This window comes from Dreissena polymorpha, chromosome 10 (genome assembly GCF_020536995.1).
Source record: "Dreissena polymorpha isolate Duluth1 chromosome 10, UMN_Dpol_1.0, whole genome shotgun sequence".
Lineage (NCBI taxonomy): Eukaryota > Metazoa > Mollusca > Bivalvia > Myida > Dreissenidae > Dreissena > Dreissena polymorpha.
In genome coordinates, this window is record NC_068364.1 from 60,261,646 (window position 1) to 60,289,245 (window position 27,600).

Sequence of the window (27,600 nt, forward strand, 5' to 3'; positions counted from 1 at the left end):
ATAATTTGTGTAACAATCGCGCATGTAGCAATATTCAATTTATTAATTGTTATATGTTTTAAATAATGCAGCTTATGTTTCGTATAACAATAAAATTACTTTTCGTTAAAGAAACCGAACAGAAAGCCACATTAAATGTGCACATATATTATACATAATATGTATTTTAGACACACGCGTTCATTATAGCGACATCAAACACTAGTTTAAGCAATTGTTCTGGTGTGTAGAAACACAATGCTTACATAAGTTTCGATAAAATGATATAGAAAACAAAACCTGCAAAAATGTTATTCTTAGATATTACTATCTCACAATTTACTTTCATAATAACGCATGCGTGAATACCGATAGCTTAATATGTGTTGATTACATGTGCAGGTATGCAATCAGCCTGATATGAACCTAGGTCAGAAGGTAAGTACAACTGTAGGTGGATTGGAAAATAGTTTAATAGATAGAAAGGTACATAAAATAGTATATTTGATCTGGTATCGGTCCCCATGTAATCTGAAAAGTCCATTTTAATTCCTGTATTGCTCTCTATTTAGCAAACTATCACAACTTCAAAGTAATCTTTATGTCCATCATTTCGTGACATCCTTTTTGTGACATCATTTGGTGTATTTCATAAAATCAACACAATTAAAAACTGACGGAAAATTAAGACGACAAACGGAAACGTAAGAATGTTGGGTAAGACTTTAGACAATGTAAAACGTATGAAATGAAAGATACACTCATATATTGTTTCCAATTATTTGTTCAATAAGTTGATTACGTTTTGTAATTATTAAGATTTACTTCCAAAATTAACAGACTGTTACCTAAACTGGTCGTGACCGGTTTGCGAAATTGAACACTATTATCAACGCGAACAAAACATTGTTTAAGTATTCTCAAAAAGTTCGTGAGACCATACCGGTATTAATTTACTTTAAGATTATGCATAGATTGCCCACATTTGATATATTTAGCCAGTCACGACGGCTTGCTGGACGCCCATCCGTACAGCCCTTACACTATTAGTCTGTGAAAACTGTGCATAATGCATGTGCGTAAAGTGTCGTCCCATATTAGCCTGTGCAGTCCGCACAGGCTAATCAGGGACGACACTTTATGCTTTTATGGAATTTTTAGTTTCAAGGAAGTCCCTCCTTACCGAAAATCAAGTTTAGGCGGAAAGTGTCGTCCCTGATTAGCCTGTGCGGACTGCACAGGCTAATCTCGGATGACACTTTGCGCACATGCATTAAGCCCAGTTTTCTCAGAACAAGGCTCATATAAGAAGAGTAAAATGGGTTTAATTCATAATGGTGGCATGGATTGCATTTATTGTATGCAAAGTTTATTCCAATGCGCTCCGTTTCGCATTAGTTCGTACACGCATTTCTCTTCTATGTTACCCGTCTGAAATCACCCGATGCACGTGATCTTGGCGAATAGTTATCAGACCAAGTAAATTGGATTTCTTCCGGGTACAAGACCACACCAAAAGCTTGAAAATCATTGCGTTTGAAATTGAAGCTAGAATTTAAAACCGGCGGGAAGCAGTTGTGAAAACAAAATTGACAGCGCAAAGCTAGCAAACGTTTATTCATGCAATATTTTCATAACAGAGTCATATAATATATATCAATTACATTTGCTTTCACTTTATACAATCACAACTATGCTACGAAAGTAGCATGCGCGTCAAACTTTGCAATATTGTGTGTTATCGGAAGATTGGCCTATACGCAACTTTTCATTAAGCAACCAATTACAAGCTTACATATTCTAATATACAGCTCCATCGCATGAATTATTATATTCAAAAATCCACATTATCATTCTCCCTTTTAGCACATAAAGTAGAGATGCTACATTAATGTTAATTGTTAATTTTACATCAGTTCTCCTGTTCTTACGCAGGACAGTTTTCGCAAATCGGTCTGCTTTCTTTCCGATCTTAATGGTATATTTCCTATAAGCGAAGACCTTCTTTAAAACTATGTTATGACATTTCCAAATTGTTTTTATTTTTTATAAAATGGTGGATATCATCGAGTTAGATTCAACATTTAGGTGCTGTTAGACCATTACATTTTTAAAGCTTTTATTAATAATAAATCTTGAATCTGCCCACTTATCAGATGAATTCTCAGATCCAACAAGTATCTGTATTTATTTAATTGAACACAATACTACAGCTTGATTAAGTTAGAACAATTAAATCATATTCGGGATTGATTGCTTTTAAGTATCTTCATGTAGGCTTAAGACCATTATTAATACGAACATGTGCTAACAAGCATACTGTACGGCACAAATGATGCCTAAATTAAAAGGGAACATCAAACTCTGTTTGTGAAAAACTATGCCTATCTAGTCAAACACAACACAACACAACACGTGGGCGTGTGCGTCACTTCTAGTGCGTCGACGCGAGCGTGGCCCAATATTGGAGTCACAACGTCTAATGTTTGCATCCGCTGTAGGTCTTCAGCTCCTCAACAAAATTGTTCATTACAATCTGTAACACGGGTTTGTACGCTGGATCGATGACAAGCGCCGTGCCCGACAGTTCATACTTCAAACTGAAAGTGTAGGCGATAATGAAAATCAACAAAGTAAACCACTGCGGCAGAAGACAAGATATGTTTAAGTATTTATTTACGGCAAGTGAATTGTTGCAAAACCATAAAGACGGAATATGGAACAAAACAAATTGTACATCTCTTTACATGTTCGTCCAAAAAAACTCGTTAAATAAAAATATTATCTTTTTTTAGATGTTAAATTAATGACATAGTCTAAATGTTTATTAATTTGGCAACGTCAGTCCATTTTAATAATTCCAAACCATTAGACATTCTCATATCCCGGTTGGTTCTCGTATCACTTAAACTTTAATTGTTGTATTGAATAATTGAGGCTGCATAAATGAGTGTATATACCAAAACAAAAACGTTGCATTACACCTATGCAATTAAGACAAAGTTACACATAAACCACTACGGACGAACATGAGAAGCAAAGAAGTTTATCGTAATGTATCCTCAAACAAACTCCAAAGCATACAGTAACCCACAACATTCACGTGCAATTTGATGTTGCAGATCATAAAAAAATCGACAATTTTACGAATTTATGAAGAATATACGCACGAAACAAAACATATCAAATTTTACTTTTTTTTAATAATTATCAGCCGATGTCCTCTTAATTGTGAGTTTAAGAGTCTAAAAATGGTACCTTTATATTAAGTGTTTCTTGAATTAAACGTGCTTTAATATGATGAATAATTGTAATCTAAATAAATACTTTTATTAAATAAAACTCCATTGTGCTCATATGCAGTCAAGCGTTTCACCGAAAAAAAATGACTGAAAAGTGTCAAGATGATACAACTGGGTTACCTGGTCCCTCCCGCGTCATTGAAAGCTGTCCCGTCCTTTCCTATAACGTAATAGATCTTTTTCTCTTTCAAGTCTGGTTGCGCACAATCTGTGGGCCATTCAAATTCAATTTCGTCACCCACTGTCATATTTTGACCACCTTTAATAAACAAATAGACAAGCATAATAGTGCACGCAAAATAAATACATGGAAACATACAATGTTCAAATGTGTTTATTCTACAACACACGAAAAATGTGCTAAGTTAATAAGTTAGTATTGAAAGTACATGATCCAAACACTTTGAGATATGACGAATTTCTTCTGCACGAGTTATTAAAAAAATCCAAACTCGATATGTTTTCCCGCTTTTTAAAACAGTGCTTAAACTACATTTTGGCTGTAATTAAATTGGAACTTTTTATAGATAAGTAGTTTAAAAACACACTTCACACACTTGGCATCATTAATAACTGACCACTTCAATACTTGAAACTGAGGTAGTGTGATAATGGACGTAGATAGTTATTTCATGACTAATTCCTACACACGTGATGTTACGGGGCTGAGAATCTAACGCGCGATCGTTGGATATGTTGCCGAGCGCACGAACAACGGAGCTAACCGGCCCTAATCAAAATTTTCTATAAATATTATTTACCTTTAAGCGGTGCCTCCTTTATATTAGCTTTTGCATACTGTGTGTCTCTTGTCGAATCGTATCTTCTGCTTACAACCTCGACTTTAGCAACTAAAGATAACACAAGAAGGACAATCAAATATATGTTTATGTGCAGATTTGTTATTACCGAGCTCATTCGAATTCCGTTTCAAATTAAAAATTATCTGACATTACATCAAAGTTCATCAACCACAGTTTATATTTATTATTCCACTTTGTCTAAACATATTATTCTTTTATTTACATGTATATAAGTAACAACGTAACTGTTTAGCGATTGAGAACAGCACGTTAAGCTAATAAGATTGATTGGATTGATGTTTTTTAAGCATACACAAACGAAATAGGTATATGCAAAGTCACTAACAATCATATTTAAAAACACATTTTATCAACTAAACACAAATAAAAACAAGAAAGTTTTGTATCTTAAGAGATTAAGCATATTCAAAATAAAATAAAACTTATTTTATATATAAAGGTACATACAAAGCAGACTCAATTCGAAGCGTACGGTTCGTTTTTAATTTATGAAAATTCAACACTTGATAAAAACAACAACATACGACATCACACGGCTTTTATATAATGCAATCACAAACGATGGACCTTTAATCAATTTTTCTTCGCCTCTTTTACATCATGAAAGTATGCATTACATTGTGAAAAACATGTATAACTTCAGTCGAAATGAAGGTGAAACTGGATATGATAACATAAAATAACGTATTTTGTATCGCTATTGCGGATAAGAACAATATTTTAATTGATACCTTTCCTGCTTACTTAAAAAGGCCAAAGCAAGAACAAAACACATTACTTGAACGTCGGCCGCTTGAAATTGAGACCATGTGGTAATAAGGTTTTATGTAATCTAACCTTCAAGAAAAACAAGTACCGGCCTTGATAGCTTATTTTTTATGTTAAACAATTCTTTTTTTTTACTTTTAATAGTCCAATAATATTATCACTGTAGCGGGAAATCATGTGAAGTATGCCTGAAATGGCGCTTGCATTGTGTTTGCATTTGCCCCTGTTGTATTTGTTTGTAGTGTATGTAATTTCAAAATAATTATAATCCTTGATTCCCGAATTATTTCCATTCCGCTTACCCAGATCGATGTTTAAAGTTAAATAACGATACTATAACAAAATAATAATTCCAAGAAAAGACGAAGTATCTGAGGAGCATGATGCTGCCAAATCATTTAATAATGATATCGACAAGTTACTTAGTAATATAGAGTATTGGTATGATAACATTGGCTTTTCAGTCAGTAGCATAATAGCACAACGATTTATTGGGTCACAGTATACTACGTAATTGCGCAACGAAGGAACCATTAATAACATTATACCAGTTAAAATCGTACAAACAGTCTATTTCACGAGTCGTACATTAATACTTTACATAATCGCCAATAGTGTATCGAAACGTTGGGGACCTTAATATTTAATATAATGGGCGGGTTTAAATGAGTGTTACAAATATAAACAAACACCTTATTTCACCACACAATTCTCCAGTGATTCGAGAGTTTTTGTCATGGAATTGCGCCATATCATATTTTCGATGACCTGAAAAATGTGTTAATTTTGCGCACTACTTTACCATAGTTAGCTTTCTCAAAGTTGCACGCATAGTCCATTAATGCATCGACTGGTTTGGTAAGATTCTTTCGTTGAGCCAGACTCGCCTGACTTACTTTCAAAGCCATTTCGAACAGCTCCTGATTCACTTGCTTAACACACTGACCTAAAAAAATGTTAGCATAAATTTAAAAGTTAAAATACATGAATTTACAAGAAAGAAATGGGCACGAAACACAGTTCAGATATACGGGTAATCGAAAGAAACTAGATTTTTTTGTATTATAATTATTTAAGCAAATGTTCTTACTATGTGTCGACTGTTAAACTGTGCCGGTTTAAACAATAACAACTTAAGATTAGTTTTATCTTTTAATACTGAAGCGAATTTTTGAATGAAAATATTATTTAATAACTAATATAAACACACAATTTTAAAATTGCATATCAACATATTTTCTCTATATTGCTTTGCACGATTATTAACGAAAACGCTCAACATTTGCTTTAGTGATATAAAACAACAGGCATGTAATACATATTACACAGTAACTGCCGTACAACCAAGCACATGAATAGCGTTTGTTGATATAATAATACAATTATAATAAAAAAATCGTTTGATGTACACATTTTAACTCATTTCCATTATACTAGCTTAATTGCGATCAAAAGGTTCTCATTCTATTCTCCACTTATTTTCGACATGACATAACAAATAGTAGTATCGGTTTGGTAATAATTATTTTCATATACAACTTCCGTTGATAGATTTGTCATTCCCTTACTTTGCATGCATTGACACTGGTCGCTCCGGTCGTCACACTTGTACTTTATTTCCTGCCCATGATTCCGGCCAATGCCATACTGCTTCATACATGAGCGTTCTGAAATAAACCATTAATTATAAGGGACCTTTTCACGTTTTGGTATATTGAAAATAAATATTTCGGATTTGCACATTTTCGTTGCAGCTATGATACTGTGAGAAAACAGTTATACTGAACATAAACTATGCTCTAAATATCCATTATTAGAATATCTTGGCGCTTTTAAAACATGACAGTAATAAATCGTTACAAACGCGAAAATATTGAATACTTTGGAGAGTTCTGTTGTTATCGTTATATCTTGTGACATAACGAGGATTGCTTATATAAAGTATAAAATACATTATTCACTATTTGAGCACGCGTGGCCGATTGATTGAAACACTACCACAACACCAAGGGTCATTGATTTGCGCCCAGTTGAGGATTACTTTTCTCTTTCTTTAATGTTGTTCTTGTTTATACTGCGGCTATTTATTTTTAATGCGTACAGTTATCAATTTATAGCATTATATGACAAACTTCAATACATGCCAAAATCTCTGTAAATGTCCCTTTAAGTGCTGAATTGTATAAAGCACGTTAGAAAATCTTGATCTTCTTTCAGTACAGACTTACATGTTGTATGCATCTATAGGCCCAACTTCATTACAGACAATCTTCGTGTATTAATCTACACACTTCAAATATCTAGACAATATTATGTGCTATTTGAAAAAACCAACACACAACACGTCTCATTATTAAACATAAATAACATTGCGCATTACATCCAAGAGCGAAAGAATAGCACATTTATGAATAATGATTATTATCAGTTGTAAAAGCGTTTGAATGTACCCTATACACGACAATTCTAGCTTTGTTTTAATATTCTAGACATTGGACGCCCGTAGCAAAACGTAAATGAAAATCTGTTTGCATACATTTTTACTTATAAATATTGATTTACTAAATAATAAAGAAAGAGCGTGTTGAGAAACAGAATAAACATGGAACTATTAGTTACACCGTTAGTAACTGACGGTGTATGGGATATACACCCTCAGTAATTTCATACCATACGAGAGCGAACCTTACAATCAACGTATGGTTTAGCATTCAGGCTCATAATTACCCAGATATAGTTGTTTATCTCACCTCCTACAAACCCTCAGTAATTTCATACCATACGAGAGCAAATCTTGAGTATGGTATTAAATTACTGAGGGTGTATATCCCATACACCGTCAGTTACTAACGGTGTAACGATTATATCTCAACCGACTACTCGATAACTCGGGTAGTATGGAAATTAATCAGGGTGTATGGAAATTACTCCATGGGCAAGTGGCGGCTTAAAGCCAATCGGATTAGGTCTTTTTTGTAGGAGGTGAGATAAACAACTATATCTTGGCAAATAAGAGCCTGAATGCTAAACCATACGTACTGATTGTAACTTGTAAAATGAAATGTCAAAGGTTCGCTCTCCTATGGTATGAAATTACTGTGGGTGTATATCCAATACGCCGTCAGTTACCAACGGTGTAACTTATAATATTTAGATAATGAAAAGCCTGAATGCTAAGCCATACGTACTGATTGTAACTTGTAAGATATAATGACCCCTATAAGAACCTATAAGAATTCTCGATAATTGTCCGTGCAACATGGAAGACACAGAAACCACAATGGACTTTGTAGACAGCAAAAGGAAACGGTCGGCGCAAAAGGCGTTGATGATGAAATTGTACAATGAACTGGAGAAAAACATGATGTCGCGTGATAACATCGATCACGTGAAAGTTTTATACCAGAAACTTTGCGAGAGATTTAAACAGTTCAAAAATGCTCATCTACAGTGTTTAGAATTGTGCTCAGTGCCGGATGTGGCTGAAAATTTGGAACTGACATATGGAACTTGCCTACAGAACTTTGTTGAATTCCGGGAGCGGTTTTCCCAGTGGACAGCAACTGACGAGAAAACACCGGAAGAGGATGACGCGTGTTCCGTGGCAAGCCGGATAAGTTCGGCGTCGTCAGGTTCAGCCATAACGGAACTCCGGAAAGCAAAGGCTAAACGCTTAGTACTCGAGCATAGACTAAAGAAAATCAAGGAGAGGCATGAACTTCAATTTAAGCAACAGTTGTTTGACACGCAGTGCGAGCTGGAGGAAGCGATCCTAGAGGAATCCGTTTGGAGGGAGGCAGACTGCGACAAGTCCGGGACTGAGACCGATGATGAGGACTGTGCCGCGATTAACGTTTCCAATCTGGCAACCTAGTATCCGGGGCCTTATGTGCACGCGGGCGGTGGACGGGCGGGCGTTTCATCGACCGGAAGTGTAGGTGTTTCGGACTTATTTGCGCGCACGAGTGTTACGCACACGAGTGTGATGAACCCGAATGCAAAAGCGTCTACATCCGAGGACCATGGCCAGCGTGACTTACGGTCGACACAGAGCAAGTCTCCTGCGACTGCGGCAAAGGCAGCGTCTCCGAAGCGGAAGTCGAACTCGAGGAGTAAATCTCCCAAGCCTGCGAGCAAAACCAGAAAGCGCAGTAAGTCCAGGAAGAGGTCCGCTTCAAAGAAACGCAGTAAGTCAAAGAAGAGGTCGGCTTCAAAGAAACGCAGTAAGTCCAAGAAGAGGTCGGTTTCAAAGAAACGCAGCAAGTCTAGGCGAAGGAGAAGCAAGTCTAAGAAGAGGTCTGCGTCAAAGAAACGCAGCAAGTCTAGGCGTAGGAGAAGCAAGACCAAGAAGGCTTCAAAGAAACTCAGCAAGTCCAAGAAGAGGTCTGGCTCAAAGAAAAGGAAGAGCAGATCCAGGCGCAGGAAGAGCCAGAAACGCAGCAAGTCTGGAAAACGCAGGAGCAGGTCCAGGTCCAGAAGACGTCGAACTGGCAAGGTGGGTGCCGTTATGAAGATGGTGGCACATGCCATCGCAGCAAACGGTACCAAGAAGGGCGCTTCCCCGCAGGCAATCCGCAAGTACGTGGCTGCGCACAGCAAACTGACAGGCGGGTTCCTGAACTTCGTGGTGAGGCGTGTCATCGCCGCTGGTGTGAAGAACGGCATGTTGACCAAGAGTGGTTCAGGCTTCAAGCTCAAGAAAGCCGCAAAGGGGAAGAGGCGTGCCAGGAAGGCCAGCAAGCGCGGTGCACGTAGGAGGAAGGCACCCAAAAAGGCCGGAAAGAAGGCAAAGAAGACCATGGATAGCAAACACAAAGCCAGGGACAGTCGCAGTAGGAGCAGATCAACTAAAAGAAAAAAGAAGAAAAAGTCCCTTAGTAGAAGTCGTTCAAGGTCAATGTCAAGGGCACGCGAAAGAAAGAAGAAGAAAGAAAAGATCGCTTATACAGTAGGAGTAAAAGCAGAAGTGTCGAGAGAACAGATAGATACAGGGAGGAGAAGTACAGCGCCGAAGACATCGTACTGAGGGGACACTTGTCTTTGGGACGAGTTGTCAAGGTCATTCCTGGAAGGGATAGGCGCGTGGGTAGCTGTGTAGTTCGGACTCCGGGTTCCCAGTAAGTGAAACCTATTACTAAACTGTGCTTGTTAGAGACTGCGATCTAGGGCTCTATAGAATTTTAAAATCCTGAACTAGGGTTCTTATGTATGTATTTTTTTTAATAAGTATAAAAGGTTATGTATTTCATGTAACTTATGTAAATTGTATAAAAAAAAAATAACATTGACACATTAAATTGATAATACTTGTATAAGTCACTTTAAAATTGAGTGAATCGTTATATACAATTGTTGTATTAAAGACTATTTTATTTTATCATCTGATAATAGAGTGTCGATGTAATTTCTTTCAACGATGATGGAATTGTTTGTCACAGTAATGTTTGTTGTGCAACTGTTACAATTGACATATAATATGCATTAATGAGTCAATGTGTATCATTAATAATAAACTTTAAGTATATAATACTCACCTGTTCAGTTCTAATGATGCGGTATGTATGTTATAAGTGCATATGTGATGATTTCATACATGTTATTTATAGTAAATGATGTTACATGAAACTATGTTCTTTATTCAGATTATTAATGATGAAAAGAAAGGAGATAATACTAGCATAAGTATTTCGTGAAGAATGTAATTGCCTATTATTGCATCTGTTTGTACTTATTCTTGTCACTTATTATAGAGTTTTTGATGATAAGTATATTAAGTTAATGACATTATTTACAGATTTCAAGTTTACTTGGCTTATCGTACGCATGACTGTTTTGGGTTTCCCCTGGTAAAATATTGTTTACCTTGTCAGTGTCATAGTGAGTAATGCTTATCTGCTTTATGCAGAATGTATATATATGTGTTTCAATTAGTATGGCTAATTGAATTTTTAATTGATATTTAATTGACATTTAGATGTCTCTGGTTTAAAAGACCATACAGCTCGCAATGCATGATATGTTATGAAATACTGAGATATTTCATTGCGGGGAGTATAAGAACCTATGCTATTATGTTTCTGTTAACGCCGTTCAGGAAATTTAATCATAACGTTGGCGCGAAATATATATATACGCATCCGACGTCATACGTTGGCGCGAAATATATATATATATATATATATATATATATATATATATATATATATATATATATATATATATATATATATATATATATATATATATATATATACGCATCCGACGTCATTTTTCCATTGTTATTCTACGTAAATATCTGTTAAGTTTAAATTGTTTTAAAAGTGTGGCATTTGTGTGGCATTTTGTGTATGGAAGAATTAATACTAGAGTTGCGACACCTTAAGGGTTTCGCGTGATGGAATGAGTGGAGATATCAAATCAAATAAAAAAAACAATTGGTACGAAAAAATATGTGGGTACGAAAAAAAACAAATTTGGGCATGAAAACAAATTTGAGTACGAAAAAAAAGGGTACGAACAAAATAAGGGTACGAAAAACTATTTGGGTACGAAAAAAATGGGTACCAATTAAAAAATTAGGTACGAAAAAATTCGGGTACGAAAAAAAAATGACTACGAACAAATGGGTACGAAAAAAATTTGGGTACGAACAACTTTGTGTACGAAAAAAAAATGGGTATGAAAAAAATGTGGGTAGGAAAAAAAACAATTTGGTTACGAAAACAAATTAGAATACGAAAAATATAGGGAACGAAAAAAATTAGGGTACGAAAAAACTATTTGGGTACGAAAAAAATGGGTACGAATACAAGTTTTGGTACGAAACAAATTTGGGTATGAAAAAAATGGGTACGAAACAAAATTTGGGTACGAAAAAATTTGGGTACAAAAAACATTTGGGTACGAAAACCATTTGGGTACGAACAAAATGGGTAGGAAAAAAAAAATTGGGTAATACAAAAATTGGGAACGGACACATTTGGAACGAAAAAATGGGTACGAAAAAAATTTGGGTACGAAAAAAATGGGTACGAAAAAAAATTTGGGTACGAACAAATTTGGGTACGAAAAACATTTGGGTATGAAAAAAATGGGTACGAAAAAAAATTGGGTACAAAAAAAATTTGGGTACAAAAAAAAAATGGGTACGAAAAAAAATTGGGTACGAAAAACATTTGGGTTCGAAAAAAAAGGGGACGAAAAAAAGAATTGGGTACGAACAAATTAGGGTACAAAAAACATTTGGGTACGAACAAAATGGGTACGAAAAAAAAATTGGGTACGAAAAAAATTTAAGGACGAAACAATGGGTACAAAAAAAATAGGTACGAAAAAAATATGGTTACGAAATATTATGGGTACGAATTTGTTTATATTAAAAATCAATTTTGAATTGTCTAGCGGGTGAATCGTCTTGTGGGGGTGAATTGTCTTGGGGTTGCTATTAACACTACATGTACTTCCGGCTTATCCATGTGTTTAAAGCGATTGCGCAAATAAAAAACACCACTTTTTCGTCATTTTATCAAAAACTGGATTTTTCCCAGATATAACGAAAAACGCCATATACATGAGAAATTTCAGCACAAGTGTCGGGCCAGTTTCAACACTCTCAAATCGCTGCTATACGCTGGAGCTTATCGAATTTTAGTCGCCATTATCATTTGTTCAATTGAACGTCATCAAATGATGACGTCAATATAGCACTAATTCCATAAAAACCCGGAGTCAATGACCCTGCACTGAAATTTTGAGGAGTCAAATTGAAAAATTCTGGGGTCAACTTTGAAGTGCGTTAATTGTGTTTTTGTCTGTATTATTCAATTTTTTTAGATAAAAACATGCTCCAAGAGTTACACAATATCTAAAAAAAGTTATACTGCGTTATTAAATAAAAATACCATGATACATAACACAACATATTTTAATGAATTGGTACACAAAGATAAGGACAAAATATCAATAATTTGTGCGAACAATATCAACTTTAAGTTTTTCAAAAACAAAACATGTTCATTTTACAACTTATTATTTCTATCACTATACTATGTTTATTTGTTAAAACAATAAATGCTCATTAAAATCTACTTCATCATAACACATTTAAGTAATTTAAGATATGTACCTGTAGCACCTTTTCATTACATATTTATCCTTGTTATTTTATCATCATCACTATGATAGCTTTTGTACAAAAACACAATCTAAATGCATGGAACATCTAGTATATCTATTACTGTTTATCCGAATACTATACATGTTGGAAATATATACACTTAAGAATGCCTTACCAGTAGTAGTTTAACTTTAATAATCCAAAATTTCCTTGTTGTTATCTGGTTTAACAAACCTTATTTAATGTTCGTTAAATCCAGTTAATGCTATCTCCATTATTGAATCCCCATTACTTGTAATTTGAATTGTTGTTGTTGTTTGAATCGCCATTTTTTAATTGAACGCGGGTTTAATGTTAATTTACAATACGTCCGCTAATTACAATGTCAAAGGTCAAGACGTAGCAATTTAATTCTACTCGGATAATTTATATCTAATTGAGAAAATGTGTTTTCTTAATGTTTATGTGTAGTATTATGACTTGTGAGTATAAAAAAACAACGCCCGGGGTAGACCTCTATTCCCTCGATTATAGACCGAGTTTCAAATACTGAAACATTAATTTTGATTAGGAGCACAGGCCGATTTATTACCATGGAACTGGAGATGTTAACTGACTGACACACGGGTTAAATTTTCGATGCGTCAAAATGACGCACGGCAGAAAAAAGGGTTGCGTCAAAAATGAGTCATTTTTAATTTGCTCGCGTCAAATCGCAGGATTCTGCTTCTATTGAAATCGCTGGTCCAATATTTGTTTTGAAGTTAAATATGCATACCGATGTTGATGAAGATTAGACTAACAGTGTAGTGTGACTTCTGTGGTATAAACATGCTTTTTGTTTGTTTAATATATTAACCAATTTTGTTAGCTCAAATGACCCAGTGTCAAACTTGGCTGAGATTTAATTTATACAAATCTTCTGACCAAACTTCATTAAGATTTGCGAATAAATTAAAGAAAGCGAAACAGTTTTTCAAATTCAGCCAAGACATCATTAGAACAAATGACCTGACCAAGTTTCTTGAAGGATGCACAGTAAATGTGATTTCTAGAGTGGTAACAAGATTTTACTATAGCCATTGGCCCATATAAAGAAAATTGCTATGCCCTAAACGGCCATGGTTTTGAACCGACAGAACATTTTTAACTATACCCAGAATTAATAAAACCTTATCAAACATTAGTAATTTGAATGACTATACATGTATTAAACACCCCAAAAAACTCATGAATGTAAAATCAAACCCCGTTGTTGTTTACTTTTCAACCCCAGTTTGTGAGAAATAAATGGGTTTCTAAAATTTATCGCATGGAAATGGTATATACAATACTAATAATTCAACTTGTCATAAAAAATTTGAGTGCACAATTATATTTACAGAGTAATCTGTCATATCTATTACCTGTCATTAATACCCGAAAGGGGAGTTAGACAGTATACAGTCTTGGCCAAACATGGCCGGACCGACGGACACGTCCTGTAAAATTGTGTAAGGTCTGGCCTGTCTGTCAAATTTACAGGACTGATTGTCCGGTAAAAAAAACAAAAACAAATTCATAGGTTTGTATAGATTTGTTAATGGCTCTGAAAGTTTTCTGAGGTGCAAAAATAGCAATAGCGTCTTTATGCACGTGCTTTTCCGTACCAACGCTCTTTCTGCTGACGGAATTTTCCGAGGGCACCTGATTGGTCTATTTATGTGCATCTTACAAATGCGGGTCAGGACGGTCCAAATCCATGACGGCCTAGTCGCTTAACAAGATAATCATAAATCTGATTATTACAATTTAAATGATGCAGATATCAATTTGTGTGGTTTTAATAGCAATAGTAATGTATAATAATGATCATTGTCATTCAAACCGTTATTATCTTGGCTATCAATGTCCATGCGTGAAACAGGCCGGTTGTCATTTATCGAGGCCGTTGTAAGTTTAGGCTGTATTGACCAGACTCATACCTGACATGCGCGCTAAGCATAGCTTAGACTAGTTAAAAAAGAATAAAGTACTTTTGTTTTGGAAATTGTTCTTAAGATATTACAAAGAAGCGATTCCTGTTTATATTCACTGTTAACATGCGTTCAGCATTTAAAAAAAACAAGATGTGTTTGTGAAACACAATGTCCCCCTATATGATGTTTGACATTGTATGATGACCTTGACCTTGTGAAGGATGACCTTGACCTTGACCTTTCACCACTCAAAATGTGCAGCTCCATGAGATACACATGCATGCCAAATATCAAGTTGCTATCTTCAATATTGCAAAAGTATTCATAAAATAAGCGATTTGGGCCACATATATTTGACCTCTGACCTTGAAGGATGACCTTGACCTTGACCTTTCACCACTCAAAATGAGCAGCTCCATGAGATGCACATGCATGCCAAATATCAAGTTGCTATCTTCAATATTGCAAAAGTATTCATAAAACGAGCGATTTTGGTCACATATAATTGATCTCTGACCTTGAAGGATGACCTTGACCTTGACCTTTCACCACTCAAAATGTGCAGCTCCATGAGATACACATGCATGCCAAATATCAAGTTGCTATCTTCAATATTGCAAAAGTATTCATAAAATGAGCGATTTTGGCCACATATATTTGACCTCTGACCTTGAAGGATGACCTTGACCTTGACCTTTCACCACTCAAAATGTGCAGCTTCATGAGATACACATGCATGCCAAATATGAAGTTGCTATCTTCAATATAGCAAAAGTTATTGCAAAATGTTAAAGTTGGCGCAAACAGACAGACAGACCAACAGACCAACAGACAGACAGGGCAAAAACAATATGTCCCCCACTACTATAGTGGGGGACATAAAAATTGCTAAACAAAACTAGTACCATGTATGGCGTGTATTATTATTTAACGTCAGATACAAATGTGTGACCTTAAAATTAATAGCTATTCAATAATTTTATCATTTTATATCATAAACACCTTTGACTGAGCATATATAGATAGATAGAAAAACCACACGCTGCACATATTACAGGCTTTTGTATTGCAGATATTTAATTTCTTCTTTGCATATTCAATTAATAAAAAAACTCAAATAGATGTCTATTCTTAGTTTGCTGTCTTATTGTACCCTCAAATTATAAATGTTTCTTCAATAATTGAATTTTCAGAAACCTCATTCTTTAAAAGAAATTTTCAAAGTTATTTGGTTAAAGCCACACATTTTGAAATGAAATACATGTTAATCAATACATAAAGATGCAATTTGAAAGTGTGCAAAATTGTCATTAAATCTATAGCCTTACATGTGTATATTCTAATTGGCATAGATAAAATTAAATCTATAGCCTAGTTAGAAAATAATATATTATTGTTTAAATGGTACCCGCTTTTAAACCAAAAGTAGGATTTGTAGACATAAATGTCTATTTCGACAAATGCAATTATTTTTAAGTTTAAAGCGCAAAAAAGACTGATTTCTACCTTGTAATCACCAGATATATTCTAAATGGCAAAGATAAAAATATGTTTATTATTTATACATAAATTTACTATGCCATGCAGTTAATTTTTAGGTGTGTGGCTTTAAGTCATTTACAAAGTTGAGCAAATATAATCATTTTTCTACAAATAAATCATCCTCTGAAGCCCCCACTGAGATTCAAACTCAGACCTCTTTCCTCTGTGAAGGAAAGTATTCTATCTTGAAATACAAGGGCATGTAAGAGGAAAGTTAGCTATTTTAAATCTATCAACAAATAGATTTGAACAATATTTATATGTTATTAAAATATGCAAACATCCCATAAGTTTATTTTTCACATGACCTTCAAAACAGAACAGACATCTCTGAATCTGCAATACATTACATTCTTAAGTGTTAACAAGGTAAATGTTACGACTAACAACAGACGACACACAAAAGGCGATAACAAAATCCAGAGTTTAAAAGAATTTACGATACACGAGATACGTATTTCATACTTTACAAGAGCGAAGGAGTCATAAAAAAACTTAATTTATTATTAGCAACACGCTTACCTCAATTTTAACTTAAACCCAATGCTTTAAACAATAAAGTTACAATGATATGAACTTCCATTTTCTGTTCTTCCTTCCCTTTCTCAAATTTTATTTAAAACCACACTATTTTTTAATTATAAAAGTATAAAATGCTAACCATTCTGACCTTAAACACAATATAGGAAACCGTACATCCAACTTGTCGTCATTAAAGTCCAGAGTTTACATGAAATTATGTTACACGAGATATGTATTTCATACTACACTACGCGACCCGTGATTTTTGCCGCGATTCTCGCATCACCGCATGTACATGTAACATATATGTTTACACTTACATTATACATTGCAATAATAAAGCTTTTGCTGTTGTTGTATACAATGGGCGTATTAGCTAAAATACTCCCGTTCCGACATGAATTTGATGAAGTATTGTCGGAAGCTTTAACGGCTCCAAATTAATATAACAGCGCAGAATGATCATGCAATAATTATTGAACATAACATGTAAACATTATTTAATTATATTCCAGGCCCGAATACACTACCACTTTTCAAATTCCATATTGTTGCCATATACATGTAGCACTGTCTAAATTGAAAGTTGCATAGTGTTTTGTCATTGGTCGGTTATAAATACCTTGTTTCTCTATACATGGTATTTGATTTAGACAAAACTAATAATTTGGTAATTTACGAGAAATATGATATAAGCTTTTTAAATACGCTCGTCCCGCATTATGCACTGTACTCTTTACACTTCTGAAAAATGGCGTAGTCATATGGTTGTGTTAATGAAATTCTCAAACATATTTACCGATATAAATGTTTAAGATTATTTTTTCGTAAGTGATGTTGTAATTATGTTGGATTATTTGATAATAGTGAACATTAGAAAAGCGTTATGTATACAGTTATCGATACAATTTGGTTTATATGCATGAATTGCTGAATCATCGATGTCACCGATATCCACTGCGATCATGGCGAATCACCGCAAACTGAGGGGAATCAGGGCGAAGATTATCTTGCTCTCGCACGACGGCAGAGTGACGAATCACCTGAAATCGCGGTGATTTTCCACTCAAAAAGCAAACTGTCCGCCTTGACTCCGCAAATTAGGCAACAATCACGGGTCTCGTAGTGTATACATTGTATATACAGAAGCGAAGGAGTCATAAAAAAACTAAATTTAGTATTAACGACACGCTTACATGTACATCAATTTTAACTTTAATCCTTTGCTTAAAACAATAAAGTTACAAAGATATGAACCTCCAATTTTGGTCATCCTTCTCTTTCTCAAAATTTATTAAAAACCACACTTTTTTTTTTTAATTTGTGTATCAATTCTAACCATTCTTACCTAAAACATGATTAACCCTTTCAGTGCGGGAACCGAATTTTGAAGGCATTTGCAAACAGTTTGGATCCAGATGGGACGCCACAGAACGTTGCGTCTCATCAGGGTCCAAACTGTTTGCTATTCTGATAATATTCTTTGAAAAAAAATCGAAGAAAATGCTAATTTTAGAAATTCAGCAGACGACATTTTAGCAGACGACAAATTTCCCAGCATGCAAAGGGTTAAGGAAACCGAAATCTTTACGCAGCGAGTTATTTATTCTTATGGAAGATTAAATTATGCATGACAAAAATACAATCGGAAATATTTTTACAATCTTTTGATGCTTTAAAAAATATTTTACTGTTAAATAAAATAACACGTCTGACTTGTCGTCATTAAAATCCAGAGTTTTAATGAAATTACGTTACACGAGATACGCATTTCATACCATATTAGAGCAAAGGAGACATAAAGAACTTAATTAGGTATAAGCAACACGCTTACCTAAATTTAAACTTTAATCCAATTCTTAAAACAATAAAGTTGCAAGATACAGTAACATGCATGCACTTCCATTTTCTGTGATTTTTTTGCGTTCCATTTCTCAAAATTTATTTACAACCACACTAATTCTTAATTACATTTGTATCAAATGCTTAACATAACAAAGCCGTAATCCTGTCGCTGTAAGTTATTTTATTCCTATGAAAATTTAAATTATGCATGGCAAACACAAAATCCAAAATAATTTTGGATTCTTTCTATGCTTTAAAACATATTTAACTGCACGACTGACTTGTAGTCATTAAAATCCAGAGTTTAAATGAAAATACGCCACACGAGATATAGCTGTATTTCATATCAATTCATGTGTGCTGAACAAAGGGGCAATTATACACTAGGCTTACAATGCTTAAACCAAAAGGTTCCAAATTGTTGCAAACAAATAAATTAAACATTCACATTTATCAATTATAATTACAAGCTATTTGTTTTTGTTCTGCTATAAATTGTGGTGTGGTCAACCTATGAGAGAATCAGGTGAACCACTGCCCTAATCAGAAATCAGTCTGAATTAATGTTACTCAGCTTTACATATTCTACTAATTATTAATTAAATTAAAAAATTAAATCTTGACAGAACCTTGTCAAGTTGACGATGCTTATAATTTGAGAAGTTAATGATTTATAATCATCGAGGGGGGTATTCCAGACGTAAAACATTGCATCATTTCATGGAAAACAGCTGCACAACTGTATGCGAAAAGGTAAAACAGTATATTCTATCGAGAACTAACTTGCATAGCAACGTCCGAAATGTGCAAACTCCGATATCTATTTCGATATTTATAAATTCAAGATATAACGTTAACTGAACTGTTGTACAGAAATCAAACTATAAAACTTTTGTTTTGATAAAAAAAATAAGCAAAGCAAACCAAAAAAACTTACCCTTTTAACGGCAAAACAATTAATTTATCCAATATTCAACACATGTATTTCCATTCAAATTATGCCCTTGTCCTTGAACTTTTACGGTTGATTGTCGTTTCGTGCCACTACCAGTTCGTGCCACTAATATGTGTGTTGTTTATTTTTCAAGGTAAGTTTCGTAATAAATAAATGTGTTTGAAAACTTTCTCGCATGGTAATGGTATATAAAATTCAACTCATCGGACAAAGTCAAGAACAATGACACTTACCAAGTTTTCTGAACAACCGTACATAGCGCAAAATGCGGGAGCCGCGTGATGTCTATTTCCATATCCACGGGTGTGTTTATGTCAAATGCTAGTGTTTTTCAATAGATCGTATACTTATCTAAAAAACGGCGAAGTAGCGGTCACTTTAATTATTTTGATGATGTTATTTTGTAAATACTTTCTCGCGTTCTTTTCGAACGTTCATTGGCAGCCATTTTGATTGTTGGTTGTATACTTCCGAAATTATGTGTTTTAATGACTCTCAAAAATGTTTTTAGTGCAGAAATTGTAGTTTTAAGTATCGATTTCTCGGATTTATTTTATATATTTTGTTAACTTATTTGCGTTTAAATTTGATTATTTGTTGTTTACTTGCGAACTATTTTTCATGTGTACGCTAGTGGATATGTAATCAGGTTACCATATTTACATCAATGAAATTTAACTGTTGTTTGTTTTTGTTTGTTTTGTTAATATTTTCTAAACGGGTTCAGCTTCGTATGTTAAACGCAATATGAACTTATTTATTAATTTGGGAATAAAATCGCAATATGTATTAATTAAAATCAAATTTGAAGTTTCTATCGCGTGAATTGTCTCCTTGGGTTGAATTGTGTTTGGGTTGCTATTAACGCTATTAACGCTTCCGGCGAGAACTCATTTTATAGCGATTGCGCAATAAAAAACACCACTTTTTCGTAATTTTATCAAAAACTGGACTTTTCCCAGATATGACGAATACGCCATCGTGTAGATCGAGTTCTGGTCCATATACATGTCAAATTTCAGCACAAGTGTTGGGCCAGTTTTCAAGACTCCCAAATCGCTGCTATACGCTGGAGCTTAACGAATTTTAGCCCCCTTTATCATTCGTTCGATTGAACGTCATCAATGATGACGTCCAATACATCACTCATTCCATATAAGAACCTACGCTCTTATGTTTCTGTTAACGCCGTTCGGGAAATTTAATCATGACGTTGGCGCGAAATATATATATATACGCATCCGACGTCATACGTTGGCGCGAAATATATATATACGCATCCGACGTCATTTATCCATTGTTATTCTACGTAAATATCTGTTAAGTTTAAATTGTTTTAAGAGTGTGGCATTTGTGTGGCATTTTGTCTATGGAAGAATTAATATCGGTAAATATATTGTTGGTACGTATATTGTATATGTATTTCTGTATGTATTATCATTATTATTACATACGCGCAATCGTTTGAATTATTTATTTAAATATTATGTTAATAATTTGGCATGTTTGACTGTATATATTATAAATGTATTGTATTTATTTTTAGAGAATCGTCAGCAAATAAAAATAATGACGCATATCTCGTGCCTTCGTATTGAACTGGCCAACTATTAACAAACCCTGTAGAGAACGGTCGTAGTCTTTACCATTTAAAAAGGATATTTCAAACATATTATTTTATTTTCAATTTTACAAACCTGGTTTGTAGTAGTCGTACACCTTAATAGATGCCGGCTGACGACTTGAAGCGTTGCCAGAAAAGTGGTCCTCCAGTCTGAATATAAGGTTGGTTGCATTTCTCGTGATCTACAAAAATGCATTAGATCCTCAATGTGTGTAACAAATGAAATGCAATATTGAAAAAAACTTGATAACAATGCATACTGAAGGTTCATACTAAATTTAAATGAACATTCATTGCCCTAGTGTTCAATACATGTTAACAATATACATGATGTTTATATGGAGAAATCCAATAGTTTCGTTCGGAAGTGATGTTTATCAACTGACTAACTTCAAATCAATGTTTATTATTCAATTTTATGTTTTATTAAAGTCTCGTTCGCAATACATTTACAATTAAAATACATATAAAAAGCACACTTACATGTATGCGACCAATCATAATATGATTTATAAGAGACTATAAAATTAAATACTTCTATACATTAACAATTATTGACTATCAAATTACTGCCACATGGTTAAAACTTACTTAATTTTAAATTAGTTACTGTATCTAAGACCATGTGGTATTATTTACACTTATCAAAATTGTTCATACATTAAAATACCATTTGCTTTTTAAAACCTAGACTAGTCGATAAACTATTTTACAAATGTACAGCATAAAACTTAAGTATATACAATTCATTATGAATATAAATTATTTCTTCTTTCGTTGAGAATAATAAAGCAGGATTTGCTAATATATAAAGCAACCCCTCATCTGTAAATATGTATTTACGTTTCTCAGTATCTGACATGTTGTGACAATTTGAAGTTTCAATTACAATGTCCATTAATTAAACTTTTCCTGATATTCACATATAAAGGACAATGAAAAAGGACATGTATCTCATCCTCCACTATGTTTTTACAATGGAAACATGTCCTTTTACCAAATTTAATATTTTCATATCGACCAATTTCTTATCTTAGCGGTGCTACACTGCATCGAAACGTAGCTAATGCACTTCTATACAAAATGGTATGCTGTCTTTAACATAGGTTTCTGTTCCAAAGTCTGTTTTAAATAATCTATACAGTCTCAATTTATAACGACCAACACCTATAGGTCTAGTATTACTATTGACTGCACTTCTCAATTTGACAATTTATTTTTTCAAAAATCCTAGATTCTTCATCATTTACAATATATTTAATATTGTAAGTAGGTATATCAACTAAATTAGACATGTTTACATCTCTCAGACATGACTTTATTCTAAAATAGCTATTTTTAACATTTCATGATTTAGACCACAAGTACATTTTCTTATTTATTCTGGAATCATTCATATTTAAATTTCTAAAATGGTGTCTAATTACAGCTCCCCATTGCTTTACAATTGGTGGTTTCAAACCCATTTCACCAAGAACTGCCGCAGTAGGGGTGTATTTACCGACACCTAAATAATACCGCATTGTCCGATTCTGGACAGCATTAATACACGAGTAAGGTTTATCGCCCCATATTGGTGCACTATAGCTGATAATAGGCCAAAACATAGAGTCAAACAGCTTGGTGAAGGTGGAATATTGGAAACCTCCAAATGCTTTACTTTTCGAAATAATTAAACATAATGCTCTTAAAGCAGACATAGCTACATTGTGTGCTAATTCATGGTAATCTAAAAATTCATTTAGAACAACACCAATATATTTATACCAATGTACAATTTCCAAGCGTTGACAATAAGTGTTAAAATTAAAATCAACTTTCATAAAACACTTCGATCTAAAATGAACATTTGTTCATTTTTCACAATTGATTGTCATCTTATTTTGTAACTTCTGAAAGAGCTAGATTAGGGAATAAGCAACTAATCCAGTGTCAGCAACAAATACGGAAAAGGCCGCGTAACGGAATTTATTTTCAAATGCGTTACGATAAATAACAAAAACGTGCATTTTAAATAAGAATATCGACCAAAAACACTTAATAGATTGTTAAAAGGGTAACATGTATTAACCATTTAACTTTATTTGTCTACATACACTGTTCAGGTAAATGATGACAAATCCATGACCGTCCGACGGCATTTCATAACGCGGCAAAACCCCGTTTTCCTGCATCTTTAATGCAAAGAAAAAGTAAATTGACACTCAATACATTTTTGTACAAAGGAGGCAGTTTTTATTCTTGTGTCAGCTTAATGCATTTATTACTCTATATATTAATTTACGCATTTGCGTAAATGCGTAGATGCAGACTGCACCCTGCGTACTAGAACACAACTTTAAGAATTGCAATTCGAAATAAACATTAAACCACTATTTGGAAGCATAAGCATAACTTCTTAAATGAGTCTAAGATTGTTATGCACAATTATAGACATGCATGTTTGCATTTGGGTCATTAAAAACAACATGCAGCATTTATTGCGATAAATTAAAAAAAGTTTCAACACCAAAAGAAGTGCGTATGAGGAATCCAATTTTAAGATATGTTTTCCGGCAATAATAAATCGTGAAGCGTTACACTGTGTTAAGACCCTTTTAAGTGACAATAGTAAAAGCGTAAATGGGAACATGATATAATTTTCAAATTCAACTAAAGGTTATAGTTACGCCTAAGCATCGTTCACTAACCTCACGCAAGTCAGATTCCACAACCTTGACTCCTGTCTCCAAGTTGACCCTCACTATTGACATACCTGCGTCATTCCTGGGTGACTTGGATCTATAATCACGAAGATGAAATCTACTGATATACACTGAACAACAACAACATCAACAACAACAACACCAAAAGCATAATAATAAAAATAATTATAATAATAATAATAATGATAATAATAATAATAATACTATCGATAAATACTACTACTACTACTACTACTACTACTACTACTACTACTACTACTACTACTACTACTACTACTACTACTACTTCTTCTACTACCACGACTACTACTACTACTACTACTATTACTACTACTACTACTACTACTACTACTACTACTACTACTACTACTACTACTACTACTATTACTACTACTACTACTACTACTACTACTTCTTCTACTACTACTTCTACTTCTACTACTACTACTACTACTACTACTACTACTACTACTACTACTACTACTACTACTACTACTTCTACTTCTACTACTACTACTACTACTACTACTACTACTACTACTACTACTACTACTACTACTACTTCTACTACTACTTCTACTACTACTACTACTACTACTACTAGTATTTTTACATAGACATGTTTATTAGGTAATATAGGCCACTGGCCTAAAATACAGCATTTACATGAAAATATGTCGAACAGAGTGATACATAATCATACATTTAAGAACATTAAAGCATGTTGTTCTACACTTAATTTATGTCAAGCATATAATATACTAATGCTAGAATATAAAAAGTTTCTCAAATGATAACTCTATACACATTATTAAAAAGTAAGAAAGAGCAATACAACAATCTATTTCAGGTATGTATGTTTAAGATTATTTTCTTCTTACAAACGAGTTATGCAAAAACTTAGCGATATTTATAATATTATGTTCATCTTTTAAGCATAAGACAGTATAAAACATTTGATGAGATCGGTTTCTTAACCAGTCAGCTTTGAAGAATGTTTGCCTAAATAGTTCGTATTCATTAAATTCAAAAAGAAATGATATTCATCTTCAACTACGCTTATATGATTGTTTACACATAATGGACAAAATCTTAAATGTCTATCTATTGATACGTGGCGACCTTTCTCAGTCATGAGGCCATGCGCTGAGCAACGAAAACTCGACAAAGTTTTCCTTAAAACAAAAGACAAATTAATATCTAGATATGGTTCACAGTACAAATCGGTTTAAAATCTATAATGCAATGCTTTAGGAGAATTATCAATTTTTGATTTCCATACTTGAAGATATCAAATTTGTTTTCGTGTATTGAAAATTGTCTTCATGCCCAACACCTTGAGCAAACCAAACATAACCAAATCCATAACTACATAGTAATTCTCTGACATAACTAGCCCATGTCCTTCTACCTGCATCATCTAACTCTTTTTACATTTTATAACACTGTTTAGGATATCTATTATTGTCCATACGGGTGATTTTCAACCAGAACTTGATGCAATTTGGAATAATTATATGTTATACATTAAGTAAGTCTACAACATTCTCCTAAAGCTAAGATATCAGGTGTGTTTTGTGGTAAATTACAATATTGTTTACAAAATTGTATTTGTACTTTTTCAATTTTATCTACATATGAATAGCCTTATATTTCGAATCCGTAACAAAGTATAGGTTTAATCATGGCATCAAACACTTTAAAAATATCTACAGAACATAAATTACCAAATTTACGTTGATATCGAAATATACAAGCAATTGATTTTACACTTTGAAAATGCTATCATTTCTTGAGATTTTGACCAAAGAAGTTTTGGCGTAAAATAGACACAAAGATATATATAAAATGAGACTATTTCAATATTTTCTCCACAATATGTCAATTTTTCAGTTTGTTTAACAACACCACCATTTCTTAATACGATGATTTTTGTTTAATCAAGATTAATTTTCATATCAACAGATTTACAGAATTGTTCGATGGCATTAATTTGCCTTTGCAGCCGTTTGATAGTATCAGAGAAACTGGAAACAGAGATATACGAACTTAATGTACGATCGTTACGATTTCTTTGTTTTTCTTTAAAACACCCGGAAATTAATACAAATTTTATTATAAAAATCGTCTTTCAAATCATCTTTCCAAGTAAACTTCTGCCATAAACGCACATTTGAATGACAAATATTGCTTGTTGAATAATTTGTTTGTGTTGATTCAAAACATAATTGGCAAATGAGTGGAAAAGGATTAGAGTTATCTTTATCACTGATTTTAAAATCATAAATAATATATCTAAATAAACTTGATGACGCAATCATATAATCAACGACACTTGCACCATTATTAGCAAAACATGTAAAATTACCATCGTTATCACCAAAAAGACGACCATTTAAAATATGGATACCAAATGAACAACATACAGCCCAATCTTGTTATCTCGAAGTCGGCGGGAACAAGAAAAAATATCGAGATAAGGAGAGTTCGAGATATCCGATTAGGCGTTTTCAAAGAAATATGAGACGAAAATTTACCTTGTTTTTAACATCTAAATACCAGCTTAGAGGTCTAACTAAAGCCGTCACCGTGTGGAATAATACTCTATACCTGATATATACGCGTTTTTACGAGGCACGATTAATTTTGCTATTTAAATGCTTAAAATGACGTTTTAAGTATAACATAATTGCATGCGGTTATAATATTTCTAAACTGTCGAGAAAACATCCGGTAATGTTGCTATTTAAAGTTATGATGCAATTGACGTCCAATCAAAACGAGGGTTTTCCATCTGATCATGCGTAAATCACGTTCCGGAATACTGAACTGTACATGTACATTTTGTAGTTTGAAATGCAAAGTTCAATCGATTATTAGTAAAAATTTAACTCAATGCATTTTGGAATATTGTTTGTAAAAACAATTAGTATTTCGGCCTTTTGGCAGGCTGTGTATTAATTGCAGTTAATTGATGTTAAAGTGACAGTTAAAGAAACAGACCTTACTCAAGTGTTAATGGCTAACGACATTAAACACGTGTGATTATTGATGCAATTAACGGATCAATTTCCTACCGCACAGTTTCGGGAGCAGCCGGGCGAAGCGGAACGGTGAAGTATCAAAGGAAAATTTTCTCACCTTTTGCTGACACTGGAACAGTTATTCGCACTTCGAGATAAACCACAGTAAATACATGTAAAATCGGGACTCGGGACAAAGTTTTATATCGAGATATCGAATTATTCGACATAACGAAAATCGACATATGCGATGTTTATTTATATAGATAAAGAAGGAAAAAAGTTGGGACATTGAGCTTACTTCGACCTATCGAGAATATCGAGATATCCGATGTCGAGATAACGAGAGTGGACTGTAATTCTTTAAGTGATAAACCAAAATTATTATCATGTTTATCTTTAGAATTTCTTCGAATTGCAAAAGCATCAAATGGGTA

The 27,600-nt window shown here is 33.6% G+C and overlaps 1 protein-coding gene and 1 long non-coding RNA gene across 2 annotated transcripts in view; both read right to left on the reverse strand.

Moving 5' to 3' along the window:
- Positions 1-1,579: 1,579 nt before the first annotated feature.
- On the reverse strand, positions 1,580-3,532 carry LOC127848049 (uncharacterized). The gene is made up of 2 exons (XR_008034283.1): positions 3,402-3,532; positions 1,580-2,579 (listed from the first exon to the last, which is right to left on the reverse strand). It is a non-coding gene; the product is annotated as an uncharacterized LOC127848049 (long non-coding RNA).
- An 83-nt stretch (positions 3,533-3,615) lies between these two features.
- Positions 3,616-27,600, reverse strand: part of LOC127849159 (A.superbus venom factor 1-like) — a 56,145-nt gene continuing 32,160 nt past the window's right edge. Inside the window, exons 23-28 of the mRNA XM_052381878.1 lie at positions 24,126-24,216; positions 23,532-23,609; positions 21,509-21,617; positions 6,442-6,540; positions 5,676-5,819; positions 3,616-3,620 (exon numbers count right to left, since the gene is read on the reverse strand). Coding sequence (XP_052237838.1) covers positions 3,616-3,620; positions 5,676-5,819; positions 6,442-6,540; positions 21,509-21,617; positions 23,532-23,609; positions 24,126-24,216 — 526 coding nt within the window. The remainder of the gene's footprint in view (positions 3,621-5,675; positions 5,820-6,441; positions 6,541-21,508; positions 21,618-23,531; positions 23,610-24,125; positions 24,217-27,600) is intronic.